At 52.3% G+C, this 19,292-nt stretch overlaps 6 protein-coding genes across 6 annotated transcripts; 2 read left to right on the plus strand and 4 right to left on the minus strand.

Moving 5' to 3' along the window:
* Positions 1–1,134: 1,134 nt before the first annotated feature.
* PHACADRAFT_260258 (uncharacterized protein) lies at positions 1,135–1,606 on the minus strand. Its single transcript, XM_007398380.1, has one exon. It carries the CDS (start codon positions 1,502–1,504, stop codon positions 1,337–1,339), a length of 168 nt encoding a protein of 55 aa, XP_007398442.1. The 5' UTR covers positions 1,505–1,606; the 3' UTR covers positions 1,135–1,336.
* Positions 1,607–3,011: 1,405 nt separating this feature from the next.
* PHACADRAFT_211413 (uncharacterized protein) lies at positions 3,012–4,334 on the plus strand (the record flags this gene model as incomplete). The annotated part of the gene is made up of 2 exons (XM_007398381.1): positions 3,012–3,873; positions 3,935–4,334. Exons 1-2 carry the CDS (start codon positions 3,107–3,109, stop codon positions 4,332–4,334), a joined length of 1,167 nt encoding a protein of 388 aa, XP_007398443.1. The 5' UTR covers positions 3,012–3,106.
* An 851-nt stretch (positions 4,335–5,185) lies between these two features.
* PHACADRAFT_260260 (uncharacterized protein) lies at positions 5,186–5,876 on the plus strand. Its single transcript, XM_007398382.1, has 4 exons — positions 5,186–5,321; positions 5,376–5,725; positions 5,775–5,806; positions 5,856–5,876. The coding sequence occupies exons 1-2, from the start codon at positions 5,277–5,279 to the stop codon at positions 5,502–5,504; spliced, it is 174 nt and encodes a 57-aa protein (XP_007398444.1). The 5' UTR covers positions 5,186–5,276; the 3' UTR covers positions 5,505–5,725; positions 5,775–5,806; positions 5,856–5,876.
* Positions 5,877–7,518: 1,642 nt separating this feature from the next.
* On the minus strand, positions 7,519–12,414 carry PHACADRAFT_260261 (uncharacterized protein). The gene is made up of 26 exons (XM_007398383.1): positions 12,234–12,414; positions 12,116–12,178; positions 12,018–12,056; positions 11,912–11,968; positions 11,775–11,856; positions 11,500–11,711; positions 11,374–11,438; positions 11,101–11,317; positions 10,811–11,047; positions 10,695–10,757; positions 10,604–10,643; positions 10,348–10,552; positions 10,166–10,289; positions 10,097–10,112; positions 9,896–10,045; positions 9,425–9,839; positions 9,137–9,368; positions 8,995–9,077; positions 8,833–8,944; positions 8,612–8,777; positions 8,433–8,561; positions 8,264–8,382; positions 8,098–8,208; positions 7,955–8,034; positions 7,798–7,888; positions 7,519–7,743 (listed from the first exon to the last, which is right to left on the minus strand). Exons 1-26 carry the CDS (start codon positions 12,267–12,269, stop codon positions 7,735–7,737), a joined length of 3,153 nt encoding a protein of 1,050 aa, XP_007398445.1. The 5' UTR covers positions 12,270–12,414; the 3' UTR covers positions 7,519–7,734.
* A 3,190-nt stretch (positions 12,415–15,604) lies between these two features.
* Positions 15,605–17,391, minus strand: PHACADRAFT_260263 (uncharacterized protein). Its single transcript, XM_007398384.1, has 7 exons — positions 17,206–17,391; positions 17,120–17,156; positions 16,870–17,051; positions 16,405–16,818; positions 16,107–16,352; positions 15,948–16,058; positions 15,605–15,888 (listed from the first exon to the last, which is right to left on the minus strand). Exons 1-7 carry the CDS (start codon positions 17,314–17,316, stop codon positions 15,664–15,666), a joined length of 1,326 nt encoding a protein of 441 aa, XP_007398446.1. The 5' UTR covers positions 17,317–17,391; the 3' UTR covers positions 15,605–15,663.
* Positions 17,392–17,399: 8 nt separating this feature from the next.
* Positions 17,400–18,117, minus strand: PHACADRAFT_260264 (uncharacterized protein). Its single transcript, XM_007398385.1, has 4 exons — positions 18,060–18,117; positions 17,900–18,010; positions 17,724–17,840; positions 17,400–17,633 (listed from the first exon to the last, which is right to left on the minus strand). Exons 2-3 carry the CDS (start codon positions 17,999–18,001, stop codon positions 17,733–17,735), a joined length of 210 nt encoding a protein of 69 aa, XP_007398447.1. The 5' UTR covers positions 18,002–18,010; positions 18,060–18,117; the 3' UTR covers positions 17,400–17,633; positions 17,724–17,732.
* Positions 18,118–19,292: the final 1,175 nt, after the last annotated feature.

Genomic DNA, 19,292 nt, shown 5'->3' on the forward strand with positions numbered 1-19,292 from the left:
GGGACACATCTGGCAATCAATTTTACACACCTTTTGCACTCAGACAGTGTACCGCGTAGAGACACTTCAGTGAGAGCTGAGTTCTGGGATAGTGCACAGTTCAGAGGAGAATAGGCATCTATACAGATGCCGGTGGCTAAGCATGTATTGAGCTTATTACAGAAAAATATTTGTATCTATATTGGTACTTGATAAGCCAGTGGCTTCAAGCAATGTTTGATGCAAATTGCTGGTGATGTGTGCCGGTAGCCGGTGGCAACCTGCGAAGCCCAGTGGGATCCGGTGTGTCTCACTGCCGCCCACTGTTACTCACTGATACCCACCAGCCAACAGCAGCAGCCACTGGAGACTAGCACTGGACTTCACTGGATACCAGTGGGTGCCAGTGAGTACACCCCATATTCAGTGGAATTTGGTGTAGTTGTCAGTCCCGGGCATATTACTGTATCTCTACGGGTGTGAATGTCGTCGATGCACACTAAATATGCCAGTGTCTCAGTATACAAACTTCTGCGCGTATACTATTCATCTCTGACTCACCGACCTCGATCGACCACTGCCTGTAGATGCCTTGGAGCTACTCCCCTCACTGACCGAATCCGCGTCCTGCCTCCCTGTCGCACGTTCAAATAGGCTGATCAGACTCCGTACTGCGTACACCAACTCAGCAATTAGGTGAATATCTCAATACTGGCTGCTTACTAACACCCGGCTGGTCTTCGCGATTCATTCTGGATCGAGCTAAGGTGTTTGTAGCGCCACGGCGTGTGTAGAAGAGGCGAGCAACGTGGTGGAGCAAGTAGAGTCAGGTTGTAGGGGGGTTGCCATGGGACAGACCAGTAGTAGGAATGGATCGCCCAGTCCCGATATAGGCATTAGCACTGCAAACGTGTCGAAAGTACAAGTATTCGTTACAGAACGATAAAGTATAGAGGTACGTGAAGCCTCTGGCATTCAAGATATTGCATATCTACGCTTCTTGCAAAATTAACCTCTCATAAATCCAGTGCGACTATGATATTTGATGCCCGGATACCGAGATATTAAAGAGGACGCTGCATCGCCAGAATCGAAGATTTTTGCAAACTATGTCACCGTCATCAGCGAAGTGCCGCCAAAGAAGATGTCTTGAGAACTCACCTGTGCAATCGCCCCACGTATGATCTGCCGTCCGTTCGACTATTGGCTGTCACAGGCTGGCCCTGACGCGCCCTAGCAAATTGACGACCTGTTGCGCCGGCCGCAGGGCGCACGTCTTGTCGCACTACGCGGCGGTGACAGCAGACTCAAGCACAGCGCGTCCAAATATTGCGATCCGCTGCCTTCACGAAACAGCCTACGGGACGCACCGCAGCATTGCCATGCCTGTCATGCGCGACATTTCGAGCCACTCGAGCGCGCCGTCGATACCGGACTGGACAAATCCTTCGAAGGGTTCCAAGGCGTTGGGTTGCGTATCGTCGTCCGAGTCACGGGTGGGCCACTCGACATTCGACACAAGCATTGTCCTTTGATCAAGGGATAAGATCCCGACTGTGAGGTTCTAACGTGGTGTGCATATTCAAACGAAGGTCCTTGCTTTGCGGGCCCTGGTGCCATTTAGACCAATTGAAGACGCACATCCCTAGTATTACTCACCAGTACTATGTCATCTAGCAGCTGTTCTAGCGGCTTGAACCTTCAAGCCACTGTAGACATGCTTTAGCCCTCCGCTAGAGTCAAGGTTAGAGCCATTGGGCGACGGCCTTCGAAACGCGCTGCCATTGACGCCATAGACATGCCTTGCGCGAACTGCTGTTCCCACTCTGGGCCGCGCAAACGAGCGGGAGATTTCCGATAATTTCGCGATGGCACTGATGTTGAATAGAACGGGGGAGACCAAGCGCGTCATGCTGCACTTCAAGGAAGGTCTTCCGCCGTCAACCCGCCCGAGCTTCTTCCTCCGTATCCCGACTATCCGGTCTTGAAATGTCGCCAGCGGGATAAAGCGCGCTTCTCGTTGACGTTGTCTTGCCCTCGCCCGAGTATGTTTCCAAACTTTCTCACCAAACGCATCAGTAGGACACGTCTGTAGCGTATTAGCAGCACCCACTAAGCCATTTCGGTCCGAACACCAGTACAGCCATATCAAATCCAGATCTCAGACCTCTCAGCTCCTGCGACTCTAGCAATACGCAAGGCTGCGCGACCACCTCCCCGAACGAGGACCACACGCAGCCGGTGGTGCAGTCCGACAACGAGAGCGAATCTCGAGTGGTGGACGACCGCAGACGCGCAGAACGATTCTGGCAGATGGCAGAGGGTAGACAAGAGAGAGACTACGGGAGAGCGCGCGGCGCTGTACAACATGAGCCTCAGCGCTGCGGCCTATGAGAGAGTGTGGCACCGACAAGGGCGGCCAGCGGGCGGGCGGCGAGAAGAAAGCGGCTTGTGGTGACGTAATCGGATCAGCAGGAAACTATCCGCGTCAACAGCGCTCGGACGAAGCCGAGTGAGACTGCGTCGGGCTTTCCGGCACCGAAGTGCAGTCTTGAATGTGACAGTTTGCGGCAATTTTATATTCCAGCGACGCAGCATCCCCTTTGACATTTCGGCATCTAGGCATCCAATATCACGGTCGCGCTGGGTTTATCAGAGCGTTCGCATGTCTCTGTATTTTGTCTTCCAAACTTCGCAGTAAATACTAGTATCCTCGACAGCCACCTGACTCTGCTTGCTCCACCACACTATTCACTTCTATAAACACCCCAGCTCCATCCAAAATGACTCAAAAAGACAAGACGGGTCCCAGTAAGCCGCTAGAATTGGGGATTTTACTTGTGCGCTGAGTAGTTGTGTGGAGGATGGAGTCTGTCAAATTTAAGAGGTTTATTCAAACATGCTTCCCCAAGGCGGAACGCAGATTCGGTCGATGAAGGGAGCTGCCCCAAAAGCTCTACAGGTGGTGAAAGATCTGAGTTGGTGAGCCAGAGACAAATACACGGACAAGAATTCGCGCTGAGACACAAATATATATAGCATGCATCGAGTATAATCACACTTGGGGAAATAACCATCTGTGTCGAAGACTCGGCTCCATGGCGCACGACTAAGTTTGCCATTGGCAATGACCCAGTACCATCGCTCTTTCTTCATTCGTGACCTCTATACCTTTCTCCATCGGACCATAAACGCTACCATGAGAGAAGCGCGCCTCCAAGTGTGGTGGAGGATCAAAATGTCAGAGTCGGGAGTCCCTCTCGAGTATCTTTTCACATCCAAAGGACAAGGCAGAGCATTCTCGCTTGTGCCGGAACCACGCTCCTCTGTCCCCTTCCAGTGGGCCCACTTCGATCCCGGCGCCATCCCGAACACCCTCGCAGACACGCCCTGTAATGCTCTGAACGTCACAGAGCTGCTAGAGCTAAACGATATCCTCGGGACCGGCTACTCGCTAGATGAGCGAGGGTTGATGCAGTGCCTCGCTCACTTTCTCTGTTTCTCACGAGACTTCGGCCAAGTCTACGGCTCTCTGCGATGCCACTGGAGATCCAACTTCACTCAGCTGCTCTTCGACCTTGCTGCAAAGCAAAGGGAGGACGAAGCGATGCGGAAAAACGCCCTGGATTGTGGCTACATCACCAACTCATGGGTGTCCACACGGCGGATGTGGGACCCCCACAGCAACCGGGTGCTTCCGTTTCATGTCCTTCCTTCAGGCGGGTACAGCAAGATACCCGACTACGTCTGGACATTATCGCACAGCTGGGTACACGAAACTTGCGCTCGCACCAACGTCTGGACTCCGATCAACGGCTATGAGTGGCCCGTCCCCATACCCAATGACACGACCTTTGACCACGTTCGAGTCGAGCTCCTCAATCTCGGCGCGGAGTATGCCTGGATGGACATTCAGTCTGAGATAACGGGGACGTCTGGAGGACGAGGAGCGGAGGAAAGAGGAGTGGGAACTCGACGTCCCTACCATCGGCTACATGTACGCACGGAGCCTGCTGTGTGCCACATACTTCAACGGGCTCGGCCTTCCCTTTGATCCATCTCCGCAAGTACTGTCTTCCGATCGCCACTGGCTGAACCGCGTCTGGACGGTGCAAGAGGCCACCAACAGCTGGTTGCCTGGTGGGGCCACAGGAACGGTGTCTGCAGACACGCGGCACTTCTTTCAGAATCTCCCGCGGTCCATGCCGCTCTTCGACCGCTTGCCCTTTGCTGCCGAGGCAATGCAGGGACGTCACTGCACGACAGAGCTTGACAGGATCCACGGCCTCGCATACATCCTGGGCTGCGAGACGCTGCCGATATACGACGAGGGTATGCCGCCTGAGCTCGCTTGAACCACGCTTCTTAAGCATGTGGATTCGATTTTGCGATACCGAATCGTCTTGCGCCACGCAATGTGCCACCCGGACGACATCTCATTGCTGCCTTCGTGGCAGGTGTTGATGCAGTGCGAGCAGGAAGGTACTATCAGTTCCTTGGATTCTGATCGTTACTGGTTTCATACACACCTTCTGGAAACTCACGCCTCGACACGTCTGAGCCAGGAATTTACTTCAGTGGTTTTGCCATGACATACGGCCCCGTTGGCATCGATCATGCTGGGAAGAAAGACAGTTCCGGCCATAAGATACTCAAGCTTCGGTCTCAAAGAGCAAGTCACGGCGATGATATCTCTTGCTATGAGGTCCAAATCTGCAAGGTTCGCGGTACATTTTTACAGGGCGTGAATTACATTATCATCAGACTCGCCGCGGAGGTCTGGCTTGTTGCGGAGGTGATTGGAGAGCGGCAGGTTGGAAGGAAATCTAGGCTGGAGGTGGCGCAAAGGGGATGTACATTTCCTTCATTAAGCCGACTCCCACCCATCCAATGGCATCAACAGTGCGTCTGGCGATATCTGTACAGTAGCTTCGCGTTTAGCTATCCTGAAAAAATTTGACATAGCGTCACAAGATCCATGTGTACTCGAATACTCTGGCATTCAAGGCAGCACGCATCTGCCTTACGATTCTCTTAAAATTGGTCTCACAAATTCGGCGCGACCGTGTCTCCTCGCTGTTCGCGCCGCGCTCCTCGCGGTGGCCGTGTGTGGCTGGAAATGGTCTCCCCTCCACGATCGGGTAAGCGCCTACTGCGAGCGTATCGAGAGTCCTCGTGAGACAATATACAAAAGCACGTGAATACTCTGACACTCGAGATAGTATACATCTGTCCTATCCTGCCTTCAAATCTCATAGATCCAGCGCGACCGTGGTGTTCGGTGCCCGGATGCCGAAATGTCAAAAGGGACGCTGCATCGCTGGAACCCAGCTTGTCGCAAGCTGTGCCATCGTCGTCAGTAGGGTACCTCAAAAGAGGATCTTATGAGAGCTCACCTCTACAGTCCGGTCTGCCGTCCATCCGACCATCAGCTCTTACAGGGTGGCCCCGACACGGCCCAGCAGATTGGCGATCTGTTGCACTGTTCGTGGGGCACATGTCGTCGTACCACGCAGAAGCGATAGCTAGCTCAACCGTGGCGCGCCCGAGTCTTATAGGCCCTCCACGTAACAGTCTACGGGCCGCACCGCAGCATCGCCATGCTCGTCGGGTGCAGCACCCCGAGCCACTCGGGCTTGTCGCCAACGCCGAATTTCACGAGTTCTTCGGCAGGCCCCAAGGCGTTGCGTTGCGTATGTCGTCTGAGCCCCGGACGAGCCCCTCAATTTGCAGCACGGATAGCATCCTTTCGTACAGGGATGAGACGTCGACTGCAAGGCTTCAATGTTACATACCCGTGGGAACGAACGCCCTCGCTTTGCGCGTTCTAGTATCATCAGACCAATTGAAGACGCACGAAACCTAGCACTACTCACCAGTACTATGCTATGAAATTGCTCTCCTAGCCTCCCGAACTCCCGAGCCGCTACAGCCACGTGATGGGTGGAGCCGTTGGACAGCGACTTTTGAGAGCACGCCGCGACTCCCTTGACGCTGCACGCATATCTTGCGCGGACTGCTGCGGCCCTCTGGGCTGCACAAGAGAGGGCTCCGGTACTTGCACGTTAGCACCGATGTCGGATGAATGGAGACCAAGCACGATATGCTGTGATTCGAGGGAAATCCCTCGCCGCCAACTTCCACCAGTCCCTTCCTCCGTACCTCGATTGTCCAGTCTTGAAATATCGCTAGTAGGACGGAGGGCGCCTCCGATATATGTTGCACCGCTCCCACTCGAGTATGCTTCTGGACGTTCGCGCGAAGACGTCATCAGCAGGGCATCTCTGTAGCGTATGAACAGCACTCACCAAGCCGTTTCAGTCCAAACACCAACACAACTACGTCAAATCCAGATATCAAAGTTCCCAGCTCCTGCGACTTTAGCTGTGCGCGAAGCTGTGCGACTGTCTCCTCGGGCAGTGCGATCTGCTGCACAAAGATCGTACCGCAGATTGAGACAGAGTCCGACGATGCGAGAAAATCTCGAGTGGTAGGTTGCCGCAGACCTGCAGAACGACTTGTACTAACGCGTGCGAAGGAGCGGACTGGGACATACGGCGGCACGGAAGGATTATCGGCGTACAGCAGGGTGCGGAGTGCCTGACAGAGATGCTTCGTAGCCGCATCGCTGGCTGGTGGCTCGCCATTGGCACTCTTGAATTCAAGTTGTTTGGACGCGGATGGCCCAACTGACTAGGTCCGAGTTCAGTGGGCTCGCCCAGCGGGCAAACTGGAGCGAGCCGCGTCAATGAAGACTCAAGTACTCATGTCTGGCTTGGTTTTCGGGGCAAGCAATTGGGGATACCATGTGAGAATCGGCAGCGGCCTACTCGAGAGAGCGACGCTGACGAGGCCAAGGCGGACGCGGTGCGGGAGCGCCGATCGGGACCCAGCGGGAAGCGCGGTCGTGGGAATGTGATTGGATCAGTAGGGATCGGGGGATTGAATGCCAGGTCGCGACTCGCGCGTCGCAGAGTCCCTTGGCAAGTCCACATACTTCCACGACTATACATACAGTTTAGTGGGCGGAGGTGGACGGAGGTGGACGAACGAGCACAAACGTGGCATGCTTTGAAAGTGGACGAACGCGCGCGATCGTGCATGAAAATGGGCGAACGTACACAATTGTGCAAGAAAGCGAACGAACGTCCAATATTGTGCACAGTGCAGTGTTACCATGGCCAAGGAGGAAGGCCAAGATGGTCGTCGTCAGTGGCAAGAATGGCGTCGAACAGAGATACTGCGGCACTGTCGGTGGCTAATTTACGAACTTCTCGGAGATTGATACCACAGTGAAGGTGCGCGATTAGCTCGATTCTGTTAATTGTGGAAAAATGCTTATGGGCACAATAACGGCAAAGCTGCGCTTCTGAAGAACAGCCTCGCGCCACCAAACTTGTGAGTCCATCTGCCTGCCCAATGGTACTTTTAGCTAACGATTTTTTCTCTAGCAAGATCAACAGCGTACAGGGCATCGCCTGGAGGCTGGGTTTTGGCATCCAGGATCCCACTCAACCAGAATGCTTGTCGTATGTCTTAGTTAAATGAAAGTTATTTGGAAACCCTCGCAGAATGACAAGATAACCCAGCAGATGTCAACCTGCCCCCACAGCAGAATTTGTCAACAATCCACTGGCTATTTGGATAAAGGCTGCAGAGACGATGTTGTAACATACATGATGAAGAACAGCTTTCAAAAATGCGGTAGAAGGAATCATCGGCGATTTCAGAGATCATCAGACCGTAAAATCCGTCTTAGTCGTACTTCAGGGTGCAGTGTCAGCAAAGGCTCAAATTATGAAGTCGTTAGAAGCGTACTTGGATAATCATGGATGTTGCCCAAGGGCTTGGCAGCTGCTCATGGTTGAGGTACATCCAGGAACTAGTCTTGATCGTGTCCGGCTTGAAGCTGTAACAGGTAGCAGGTAACAGCATTCAGCAACGTCTGGTAGCTTGCAGCGCAAGCTCGTCTTACCGCTTGAGCACACCCGACTGTCCCGGAGCACGACGAACATTGGGGAAGCTGAAGACAGCGCGGAGCACCTCCGCGACGATCTAAGTCACATTTCATTTCAGCATGAGCATCGTGCGGGATTTAAGACATAAATATGACTCCACCTTTGAAGAGAGATCAAAGCCTAGGCATTGTACTGAGCCATCAGCAGCAAGGTACCGATCCTTCGGCGAGCGGTTCGGCTTTACAGAAGCTGGGTCCTTGAAGACGTCGGGCTATGACAAAGATGAATAAGCGTGAATAAGCGTGCATGAACTTCTAGGAACGCACGTCCATGTTCGCCTTGGCGATGTTAACGAAAACCTTGCCACCAGTTTCAACAGAGCGGTCGTTAACATTTTGAGCAGTCAGTGCCTCACGATAGACACCAGCGAACGGGGGGTCCAGGCCTGTGTCGCGGTAAGTGCAGTGTAAGCCACACCTGAGGATGGCTACTCACGCAGCGCTTCCACCGCAATGCCCTGCATCGTTTCTTGGTCTTTCCCATCTGGTCGTGCATTAGTAGTGGAGATCTTGACCTGGCCAGTCATTCCCTCGTCGAGGTAGAAGTTAACGACATGGACGAGTGCTACATTGTGTCGGTCAGTTTTCAGTTTTTAGCACACGTAAAGGACGCACCTTGAGACATCTCGACAGTGCAGCCGACTAGAATCGCAAGGATCGAGTTCGCCAAGGTGTCGTTGTCATATCCAAGGGAAGTAAAGCGCGCCGACAGATCCCCTTCGGACTTCTGACCGCCTCCAAAGAGCTTAGCGAAAAAGGAAAAGATGCTGAACAAGGAAAACTTGGTGGCGCAGTAATAAGCACATAACTACAGGGTTCTTGTCAGCATTACTCACTCCGCTGTTAGCTTGCGGCCCCTTGATCTGTCTGAGCAGAACATCGATATGCCTTTGGGCCGTCTTCAGCAGGGTGAGGTACTTATAGGAGTCGAAGTCCAAGAAGAGAAACCTGAAATAGCATTGAGCAATTGTGGCATACAGGTCTAACACCCTGCTTACTCGTAGATCTCAGTGAGCATGGTATACAGCTTGGCCGGAGTGTATCCGTCCTCGGAGTCATTGTTGTTTAGGTGAATACCAGCCTATGTTCGCATATCAGCCTCCATACCTTGCACACACCACAACTGAGAAGCAGACGCACCACTTCACACGCCCAGTAGATGGGGACATACTTCAGCACGTCACGGGCAACGTCGACGCTCTTCGTCGACCTCCCGACCCCGGTCCATGCCTCGCTGACCATCATCTCGCGCGTCTTCCTGTAGAAAAACTCCGCAATCTTCTCGACGGACCCAGGGGCGCCGGCAAGTGCACCAAGCATGGCACGTTGCTCGCGCTGGGCGCGCGCCGGGTCGTTTGAGGCAAGGAAGAATCTACAAACAAAGGCTTCAGCCGAGTACACATGTTCCAAGGCGGCAATGGCGCTTACCCTTGGCCCTCGATTACTCGTCCAGCCCTCTCCTGGTACAGCGCGCCGAAGTTTCCGCTGACCAAGACGTGCGTCGCGTCTCTGTATTCGTCAACTTCGACTGCATTCTGCACAGGGCTGGGAAGCTTCAAATTGTAGAGATCAATGTCTCCGAGCTTCGTAAGGATAGTCTGCATTGCCTCGGGAGTCATCAGCGGGAACCAAGTGTAGGTGCTGTTGGCGGTGTAGTGATTCGGGAGGGCACGCATGAGGAGGCGGCCGAGCGTGCTTCCGTACCCTGGCGCTTTTGCGTCACGCTGACAGTCGGCAAAGCCCCAGGAGGTCATATTGAAGGGCGTATAGTCGGCGGTGAAGAAGCGGTCACCGCGAGTCAGAGCGATGGCGTCGGCGAGAATGGCTCGACTAATGGTGTACGCTGCAATGTGCGGTATTCATTATTTGTCTCGAGTTCAGAAGGTATAGATAACTTACAGGGGCAAACTCCTGCACCATCGACGACAGGCTTGGTCTCCTCAGCCTGGAGACCAGTGTATAGTTCGAGATGGCCGATGTCACCGTACAGCTTCTCAGCTGCTGCAGCCACTTCAGGATCCGGGTTCCATTCCAAGAACGACGAGTAAGCTATTGAATGATGTCAGCGTCGCATTAAGGGACTGCATGGGCGGAACTCACGCTTCAACCCCAAGAACTACGCGCGCAATCAGTCTAATAACAAGCGACTATGACCACGAATATTCTCACCTTCCTGAAATCGTTCAAAGAGCAGAGGCCCCAACGACGGCTCGCCTCAATTCCCATGATCTCATGGAGGCGCATACAGTGGGGTGTTCCACGAGCCTTGAATGCACCGGCGGGGTGCTGCGTTCTACGTCATCTACTCAGCATTCTGATGTTATGGTGAAGCTACGAAGATAGCTACTTACGCCGCCCTTAAAATCGCCGCAAGCTCTTCGTCCTTGAACGACCCGTCCTCCTGCCTTTGCATGTTACCAAATGTCCAGTGTGTGGCATCGGGCTCCTGCGCCTGTATTTTCTGCATGGCTTGTTTTAGGTCTGCCATGGAGATGGTATCAGGGCTGCGGTTACCGAACAGATGTCTTGTCAGCTGCTCGACCCATTGTTCGTCATCTGGAAGTATCTCGTGTCAGCTCAATTAGATCAGTATGGAAACGAGCTTACGCTCTGATGTGGTAGCGTGCCAGCGATAGAGACAGTTGAACTATTTCAGACAGTCAGATGACAAATTCAATATATCTGACATTGCGCTTACCTCGACACTGCATGCGTTTCCACGCGCACGCTCGAACAGAGAATGGTCCTCCTGACGGATTTCCTGAAGTGCAGGGGTTAAGTAACTCGTATGCCTCGTTTATGCGCAAGACTCACTCCGAACGGATTCAAGCTCCAGCTGCTACCCTGCCGCACCAAACCCAGGATTGCGCTGAAATAATCTGAGAGGATCGCGGAACCGAACCATCCACAATTGATCAGGCGAGCAGTCTGGAAAATCTCTTCCTCTTGTGCGAGGATCTTTGCCGAGCGCTGCGGGTCATCTGCAGGGATATGATCCGGGTCAGTGTACGTGTCGCGTTCGTTGATTTCCAACAGCTTTCGGGCGATATACTAGATGATCTGGGTGCTTAGCTTAATGCATGCGTGATATGAAGAGTACGAACGTTATGGTTCCTGCTGAACAGTAAAAGGAGAACGGCTACTGCCGGGGGCAACAGCAAGAGACGATCTTCTGCGAACGTATCGGGGTAAAGTAAACCCCGGCCGTCCCTCACGCGAATCTTGTTCTGTGCCTCCTGGTTGCATCCATACAGTGGCGCGAGGTCGAGGTAGGAGGATGTCTCATTGATATTCACGTTCTCGTGAGAGGTGCGAAAGACGCTGTATCGAGCCATTCGTTCCAGCTATTCGCACAACAATCTTGAAAAGTGACGTACCTATGAATGACCAGCGCAGCAAAGGAAAACATCATGCTCGACAAGCCAGCCGGGTGCTTAACGAACTGTAGACGCGCATAGATTTAGTATCTGATTCAGTTAGACGACGGTCATGAGGAAGGATACCTTTTCTCGGCGGAGAAGCGTGTCAAAGACTAAGCCAGCGTCTGGCAAGTCTCTGGTCGCAAGCGGATGCGTTTGCTGAACGCTGCGCGAGTAAGGCATTCCTGCCTTGCCCATGTCTGGCTCGCAGATGTTGTTATACGAGCCGTCGGCAGTGCGCCAGGCGTACTGCTGGCCGAGATATGTACTTGGAGGGTGCGGGAGATCGTTATACACTTGCGCGCCACGTCAGCCGCCGTAACTTAAACTCGCCAAGGAAACGTGAATGTCGAACTCACGGAGCTCAATGACAAGGTTCTGTAGCTTGGTTGAAACCGTTCCCTCCGGAAGTTTAGATATGAACATTAGAATATGCTCAAGCTGAAGACTGCGTCAGTGCATGAACAAGAAATCGACGTTGGGTTGTGACGCTCACGAGCATTTTTCTATCGTCTATCGCACTGTTGTGTTTGAGAGCGTCGATAATTCCTGGCTTTACCGCGTGTCAACGAAAGTGACCCACGTCGAAAGAAAACACGTACCAGCGCTGAGACATCTACGAAGGATACATCTCTCTTGACCTGCAATCACGTCTTTAACAGGCTATTCGGGCAGTCGCGGAACTGACTGAGTAACTCACGGTTTCGCGAAACTCGTCAAGAATTTTCAGGCTTCCACCGGAGTGATCGCCCTCCGACGAATGCTTGCCAGCAACGGTCATTAGCTTGGTGTTGCAAGTCTTGGACAGAGTAGCTTACCAGTTTCGATGGTAATTTGATCGACGGGGTGGTCATTCTGTGTGCCGGGGAAAGGGAGTGGTGAGCGAGAACAACATGTGGGGCAAACTCGCGTTCCCATATATGCGGATTGCGCAAAGGCACGAGAGCATAGATCAACCTTACACAGGGGGGTTTCCATGCATCATCTAGTTGAAGACGGAAACATACCCTCCGTTGAACAGAGGCAGAAGCAATCCTGATTCCATGAGTCGGACATTCAACTAAGTAATGACGTGGGGAAATGCTCAACATCGAAGCCTCTCCAGCCACGAGCCACGTCAATCGTTCGTATTAGTTTGCGCGCACGAAGCGACGGCTTAGCATTCACCGCCGCTGCAGTCCTTCCCTGCATAGACGGCTCTTGTTATGTTGCGGGGCTGATATGCTGCCGATGCAGTCGCGGTGAAGGCGGCTGCATTCATGCATTCATAGTCGGGCAAATGAGCTCGTTCTTAGCGCGATTGTGAGAGAAATGGGTCATTTCTGGGGCGATCAGCCGGGGCCGCAAGGCCCCGGCTGTGGAGGGTCGCCCAGGGCAGTCCCAGGGCAAAATTCAAGTGAAAGGAAGGGAAAGAAGAAGAATGAGTGTGCCTGCAAACGATCATGACCTCGGAGCTTCTCGCTTGCTATGCTCGCGAGCCTAGCAGAGCCCAAATATTGTGAGTACGCCGCCCTCCGCCACAAAGTCGGTGCTCGCAGCCAAATTGGGAATGCGTACCGCGCTGTGGGCCACGATTTGGGCCCTTATCGTGTGTTAATAGAGCTTCGGCCTTGCTGTGGCATGTGGCATATAGTAAGAATACTTAATTCATATTTATTTGATTTATATGACTTAAATAAGCGCACAACCAAATATTTAGTGCATGCAGATACCCAATTAAAGCAAAGTATATTGCGGAACCTTCCTGTGTTCACATCCTCTTCATATAAAATAAAAATACAGCTAATAGAGGGAACGAATCCATTTCTAGCAGTTCAACGATGTAGCAGGGAGCAGGCTGAGCAAAGAGCACTTCAGGGTTATTGGGCGCCTGGATCCATTTGGGCGTCTCTGAGGATCTTTTCAATCAACCCTGGGATGACGCTGGAAGCTTGACATGCTGCGGGCCGACATCGGCAGTTGTATCCAATCAGGAACCAGACCACCCTACGGCTTTTCATGCGTAGCATACACATATGAGTATGATACTAGAATCAGCTATGAAAATATCATTCCAATGGGTACTGTCTACAGTAATATCAAGTTCGAGGGCCACCTGACGCGAAATGGGTGAGATCGAGGCCCACATTGTGGGCTGCATCTGCGAATTGCCTATTTTAGAGTGCCCATTATGCCCGCGCGCACAACTCCATCACTGGGTGGTAAGCACACTTTTTTGTGGTGTAAAATTGGTCAAAAACTGATTGAACAAGGCCCCAACTTTCTCCAGTTTTCACCTGAAAAAAACTGAAGGCAAAACTCAGTTTTCTGCCAGTTTTACTGTGGTTTAGACCATTTTGGCTGGTTTCACACCAGTTTCTCCTCAGTTTGCATTGGCGTAGAATTGAGAAATAACTGGGCCTTGTTTAGCTGCTTTTGCCTGAGTTTTCTCAAGAAAAAAACTGTGCTTACCACCCTGTGCATTTTCTCTACAGACCCAACCACTGTGCCCACTCTTCCATAATCTTGTTTGCCCTTAGGTCCAATGTCTATCTATGGATTCTTGCCATTCTAAATGTCTGAAACAGACATTGAGTTTGTCCAGAAGCCATCTATTCTGATATTATGGCTGGGAGGTCCCCAAAATACATGCCTCAAAGATATGCACACCTACATGACACATCTCAAGCCTACCCCACAAAACTGTATGTATTGTACTCCCATACTATATTCTCTCAGTTCCTGATGTTTTTGTGTTTCTAGAAATTTTATTTCACTGCCAGTCATGCTCTCTTTCTGCAGCCGCCTATTTATGCCCTCGGGAAGACACTAAGATGCAAGTGAACTGTTGACATTTGGCAGCCTGCTGCACACTTTGAAACAACATTAATAGAACTAGGAAAGGCATTGCTTGCTTTGAGAATGATTTAGAGGCAACTGGTGCTGTGGAGGCAATGGTGTGTGGCAAGAATCTGAATCCCTGGTATGTGCTCACCATCCAAGATTCCAGAATAGTTTCCTCCTCCTCTGCAGTGCTTCATCTGCTACAAAGCTCTCACATGAAGGCACCAGTATCTATAGCTGTCATCTGCACCCGTTTTGTGACAGGGGCTGCTCAGACTCACAAGGTAAGCACCTTGCACAACACTGGCATCCCCACCTCACAAGTCCAGACATGCACCTCACACCCCATGTCTGCTGCACATCTAAGTGCTTGAAGCATCATATATCAACATCATAGTCATATCTTAGTGGCTCTCAGCTGTGAACTATACAGTACTTTGCGAGTTTGCTGCCTGGTTGCACCTCAAGAGCAGTTCAGCACATGATACGGCACCTAAACACATACCAGTGGTCCACTTCCTGATTGAGCCAGTTTCCTGCACTGTGAGCAGAAGAACATTCACTCTAAGCTTTCTCCTCAGCATAAAAACATATAGGCTGCATGTACATAAAGATAATACAAATTACTATGGACCAGGCCCATAACATGTCTGATTTTGACTAAGTGGAAGGGCACAGACCTGCGAGCATGCTAAACTGGTCCACTTCCTGAGCGCTTACAGTTGGCCGTGCTGGACGTTCCGGCTTCCGATCGGGACATTCCGCGTCTATGGCGTCTATTACGCGGCCTTCGTTGGCTACTTCCGGTGCCACCGGATTGCGGCAAGAGGCGCACTGATGTATGGTGTGCCTTCGGTTGCGGCATTATAGCCTCTTAAATAGGCTGGGTGAGCGATACTATCATTAAACAGTCTTGTAACAAAGTGCCTCGCGTTAAAGACTGGTGCCCAGCATATCGTACTAGACAAAAAAATTTGTAGCTTCATTTAGAATAAGCTTATGCACATACAAAGTCTACAAATTAGCTCATAACATCAGATCACAGGCGTGGAGAGGAATGAGGAGCAAAAAAGACCTTTTGATAGGGCTCGAAAACGACGCCCCCGCAAGACCTGTCCAGAACACACGCACGGGATAGCAGGATAAGGTTGAGAGACTCGGTGTTGGGGGTAGTTAAGCGAGGATGTATACTTTCTTCATTAGACTCCCTTCCGCACTGTGCATGGACTGGGAGGCGCGTCGTGTATCTCTCATACAAGAAGGAATAGGAAGAACCAGATTGTCGAATATGGTAGAAGACTGAGAACTTGTTTTTGCAGACCGGTCGTACTCATTGGACGAAGTTCAAACAATAATTCAGCATCCTAATGCCCAGCAGTCTAGTGTACAGTCGTCGCGGAAATCTACAAACAAGGAACTCGAGCCTCATAGAGCAGACTTCGCGAAAGTACCTTTCTCCTGCAGCATGCATGTGGCCGTGTCGAACTCGAGGTTCAGTGGCTGGTTCCAGACATAGTTCCACATGTCTCGAAGCTCGTCGACATGAATTCCATGGGTCCGACCGTCGAGCATGTCCCCCGCACGGCGGCTCCCCTCCCAGATTTTCCGGGCGCGAGGTTGTCTAACTGCAGCGTAGACGCGGAGCACCTCCTGCAGAGATTGTATATCAGACCATGTCAAACTCGTATGATTGGACTTGGACGGCGTACCGCGACATTCTCCGGTGTAGTCTGTGGATGGCCGAGGAGCTTGGCGAGTAGGTAAGCATCCTCGATCCCCTGACCAGCGCCCGCGCCGAGATGGGGGAGCATCCCGTGAGCCTGCTTGATTTCAATACGCTGTGATTGGAAGGCGTTGGCGAGACTCACCGCGTCGCCAAGGATCGCCACCCGGCCTCTCGTCCACTTCCCAGGTGCAATCGCCGGACAAACGACGTTGATCTCCCACTTCCCAAGCTTCTCGGCGCAGGAAAGGAGATTCGTAACTTCAGGACCCCATCCGCGATAGGCCGCCAGAACTTCGCTGGTGGCCACTGCCTGTACTCTAGAATGGGAAGCGGGTGGATAGTGCTCGGCCGCAGAGTCAGGGTCTGAGACGAATGCCGCCACGTTTATCTATCGAGGCCGTCGTGAGCGTGTTGCGAGAGTAGCTGAGGCTTGAGCTTACCATGGCGCCACCCTGAATGGCATATACGGTCATATGCCTGTTCTCGTCGACGAAGAAGATAGGCCGTTTGCTGAAGTCCATAGTGACTCCCTTGGCAGCAGCGGCCTTGGTAGGGATCAGTGCTCGGTAACAAACTTCCCTGCTAAATTTGAGGTACGGATCATCCGCGGCGTCGCATGTGTTTGTGACGAAGCGTCGAACTACACTTCGTACCCCATCTGCACCAAGAACGATATCTGCAGAGGCAGTCGTCGCGTCCTGAAAATGAATGGTGACTCCCTTCTCAGTAGTGGTGATGCGTGTGCAATGCTTGCGCAGGTGCAGACGCTCGGGGTTGATGTGGAGCAGCAGAGCGTTAAGGAACATGCCTCTGTGGATGCCGAAAGACACATGTTCGCGCCCTACAGAATCCCACTGACGACAGGCTTAGCGTACGTCCTGCCACAGTTGAGAATATCGACGTACATCGGCAAGAACTTTATGGCCCGGCATACCAGAGACGAACTGAAACCATGTGTTCTCTCGTGGTGCTGCACCAGTGTGAGATTGAACAGGTGAATGCTGTTTCGCCATCCGGCCCGGAAGAATACGGGCAATGACATCGTTCCATACGCCCAGAGCTTCGAGGATACGCTTCGCATTCGGGCCTGCGTTGGAAGGGGTTGAAGACGTTAAGAGCGTCACTAAACAGAGACGAAAGCGACTGGTTACTGACTGATGCCGATACCTGCCCCAATCTCTTTTAATTCTGACTGTTTATCGAGTGAGCTATGCGACCCCCGAGAAAATAACGGCACGTACCGCAGCCTCGTAGACTTGTACGTCGATTCCTTCCTTGAGCAAGGCGATAGCACAAGCTATGCCACAGACGCCACCTCCTACGATGGCCACCTGGAACGTCTTGCCAGGCATATTTCGTCAGAGTATAGTCCAGTGGGGTTGCAGCCATGTTAAGCGGAGCCCGCTTGCTATAAGCTGGCCCTCCGGGCCATGGGGCGAATAGGATGGCATTTGAATACTTCCTAGAGAGGACACGAGCTCTCAATTTTGGGTGCTATCGCGGTTGGGGGCGTCTGGTGAAGCCACGGTCAGTATCGCCGCGAGCAGGTAGAACGGTAGCTGTCTATACGGGCGCATGACCTCAGCGCCACAGCACCATCCCCAACGAGTACGCCAGCGGCACCTTGGGAAATGCAAACTTAAATGACAGCCACGTCGCTCAAAGCGGGCTGACAAGCACGAGATTACGCAGGTAGCCAAAAAGACTCATAGCGTCAGGGCAAAGGTCGCCATCATAGAGAGGACCGTGACAAACACACCTTTACTCACTAAGATTCGATTGGCTTCTTCAAAACCAGCGCTTGTTGGTCGGCCCCAGACGTAATACCACATATCGTAAAGCTCGTCCACTGGACAGCAGCATATATTTGGATTGCCTGCAGTGTGCGCGATAAGGACATCCGTTTAACGTCAATCAATGAGACTGGAAGCGTACGTCGACTGCTCGATGGGTTTCTTGTGGGCGACCCAAGAGCTTCGCTAGGAGACAGGCATCGTCTATTCCTTGACCTGCATCTGCGGCATGGCGTGCAAGCATTCCATGAGCCTGTGATCAGTCAGTTTCATATAGCTGTATGACGAGAAAAGATACGCACGTCATCACCCAATCACGATATCACTTGTGCGTTATGCGGGCGTGCACGAGACGATTCATGAATGCATGAGCATCCGAGATTCCGAGCTCATTTCGTTGTCGGCGCGGAAGCGTATGTCTCACACGTGATTTACTGATCCGATCGTGAACGCGTTCCCAGCGCTTGTCGCTTCCTCGCTCCTGTCGTCGCCGCTCTTTTGAACAACCTGTGATACCAAGGATACCATACAGCTCTGCGAATCCTTCCGCGAAACATATTGTTTGTCGCTCTGATAGCCTGCCTGGTTGCCTGCAAAAGGCTGGAGCCCAAGTCACGACTCTTCATCAACGCGCTTCACCCCGGTTTGCCCGCCGGACGACCCCACCGAATGCGGACCTAGTTAATCGATACGTCCGTGTCCAATTAAGTTAAGCTCAAAGTACCGGCGGCGGGCTGCTATTTAGCGAGCTGGCTACGAAGGACGATTCCACCAGGCACTCCTACACGCCAGCACCCATTCACGACGCACGTCGCCGCATGTTCCAGCTCACTACTTCATACGTATAGCACGAGTCGAGCCTGCGGCGCCCTCGAAGCATGGCGTGTCGCATCCGCTTGCCCCCGATCCATCCGACACCTGCGCCGTCATGGAAGTCCCGGGGCTCTCCCGCTCTACTGTCGCTCAGCGCCGCCGCTGCGGCTCACGTAAGACGTACATGCAGTTTACACCGCCGGCGCGCCGTGAGGTATAAATGAGTTGATGCCGTTACCGAACAGTTCACTGCGCGGTACGTGACGCGCGTCTCCTCGTTACCTAACTGTCAGAAAGATAAGTAAATAACATCAGTGCACCGTTAGGCAAGCTCTAACGGTTAGCTAACGAGATTGGGTAACGGGCTGGTCTTTCCATATTCCCGAGGTGTTCTGCAGCGGGGTTTGAATATGTCGGCAGTACCCGTTTGAATAAATTACACATTTTCCATTGAATTTTCGCTCTATTTGCATGAAAATTTGACAATAAAAAGCAATATATTCCTGACAAAACTAGGGAAGATACAAAGCTCTAGGGATTATTACTACACTACAGTACATGCTAATCTTCCAGACAGACACTGTGCTTAGTACTCTTCACATCTGTCATGACTTGCTGAGACTTGCATGGATACCCTGCACAAAGCTAAAAGTGTGAGCCCTTAAAACACAACAGCAGACTTATGAGCTTACATGAGTGACACCTATCACCCGACATGTCAG

This window comes from Phanerochaete carnosa (genome assembly GCF_000300595.1).
Source record: "Phanerochaete carnosa HHB-10118-sp unplaced genomic scaffold PHACAscaffold_7, whole genome shotgun sequence".
In the NCBI taxonomy this organism is placed as follows: domain Eukaryota; kingdom Fungi; phylum Basidiomycota; class Agaricomycetes; order Polyporales; family Phanerochaetaceae; genus Phanerochaete; species Phanerochaete carnosa.

What these genes read in the sequence shown, in the direction of transcription:
- PHACADRAFT_260258 (XM_007398380.1), bottom strand. Translation starts at nt 1,504, where the DNA reads ATGCTTGTGTCGAATGTCGAGTGGCCCACCCGTGACTCGGACGACGAT.
- PHACADRAFT_260260 (XM_007398382.1), top strand. Translation starts at nt 5,277, where the DNA reads ATGTCAAAAGGGACGCTGCATCGCTGGAACCCAGCTTGTCGCAAG. An exon ending in GGAACCCAGCTTGTCGCAAG is followed by an intron (nt 5,322 to 5,375) that starts CTGTGCCATCGT and finishes ATGAGAGCTCAC; the next exon opens with CTCTACAGTCCGGTCTGCCG.
- PHACADRAFT_260261 (XM_007398383.1), bottom strand. Translation starts at nt 12,269, where the DNA reads ATGACCACCCCGTCGATCAAATTACCATCGAAACTG. An exon ending in GCACGCTACCACATCAGAGC is followed by an intron (nt 10,553 to 10,603) that starts GTAAGCTCGTTT and finishes AGATACTTCCAG; the next exon opens with ATGACGAACAATGGGTCGAG. An exon ending in CGAGTAATCGAGGGCCAAGG is followed by an intron (nt 9,369 to 9,424) that starts GTAAGCGCCATT and finishes CTTTGTTTGTAG; the next exon opens with ATTCTTCCTTGCCTCAAACG.
- PHACADRAFT_260263 (XM_007398384.1), bottom strand. Translation starts at nt 17,316, where the DNA reads ATGCCTGGCAAGACGTTCCAGGTGGCCATCGTAGGAGGTGGCGTCTGT. An exon ending in GCCATAAAGTTCTTGCCGAT is followed by an intron (nt 16,819 to 16,869) that starts GTACGTCGATAT and finishes GCCTGTCGTCAG; the next exon opens with TGGGATTCTGTAGGGCGCGA. An exon ending in TGGCGATCCTTGGCGACGCG is followed by an intron (nt 16,059 to 16,106) that starts GTGAGTCTCGCC and finishes GAAATCAAGCAG; the next exon opens with GCTCACGGGATGCTCCCCCA.
- PHACADRAFT_260264 (XM_007398385.1), bottom strand. Translation starts at nt 18,001, where the DNA reads ATGCTTGCACGCCATGCCGCAGATGCAGGTCAAGGAATAGACGATGCC. An exon ending in AAACCCATCGAGCAGTCGAC is followed by an intron (nt 17,841 to 17,899) that starts GTACGCTTCCAG and finishes CGCACACTGCAG; the next exon opens with GCAATCCAAATATATGCTGC.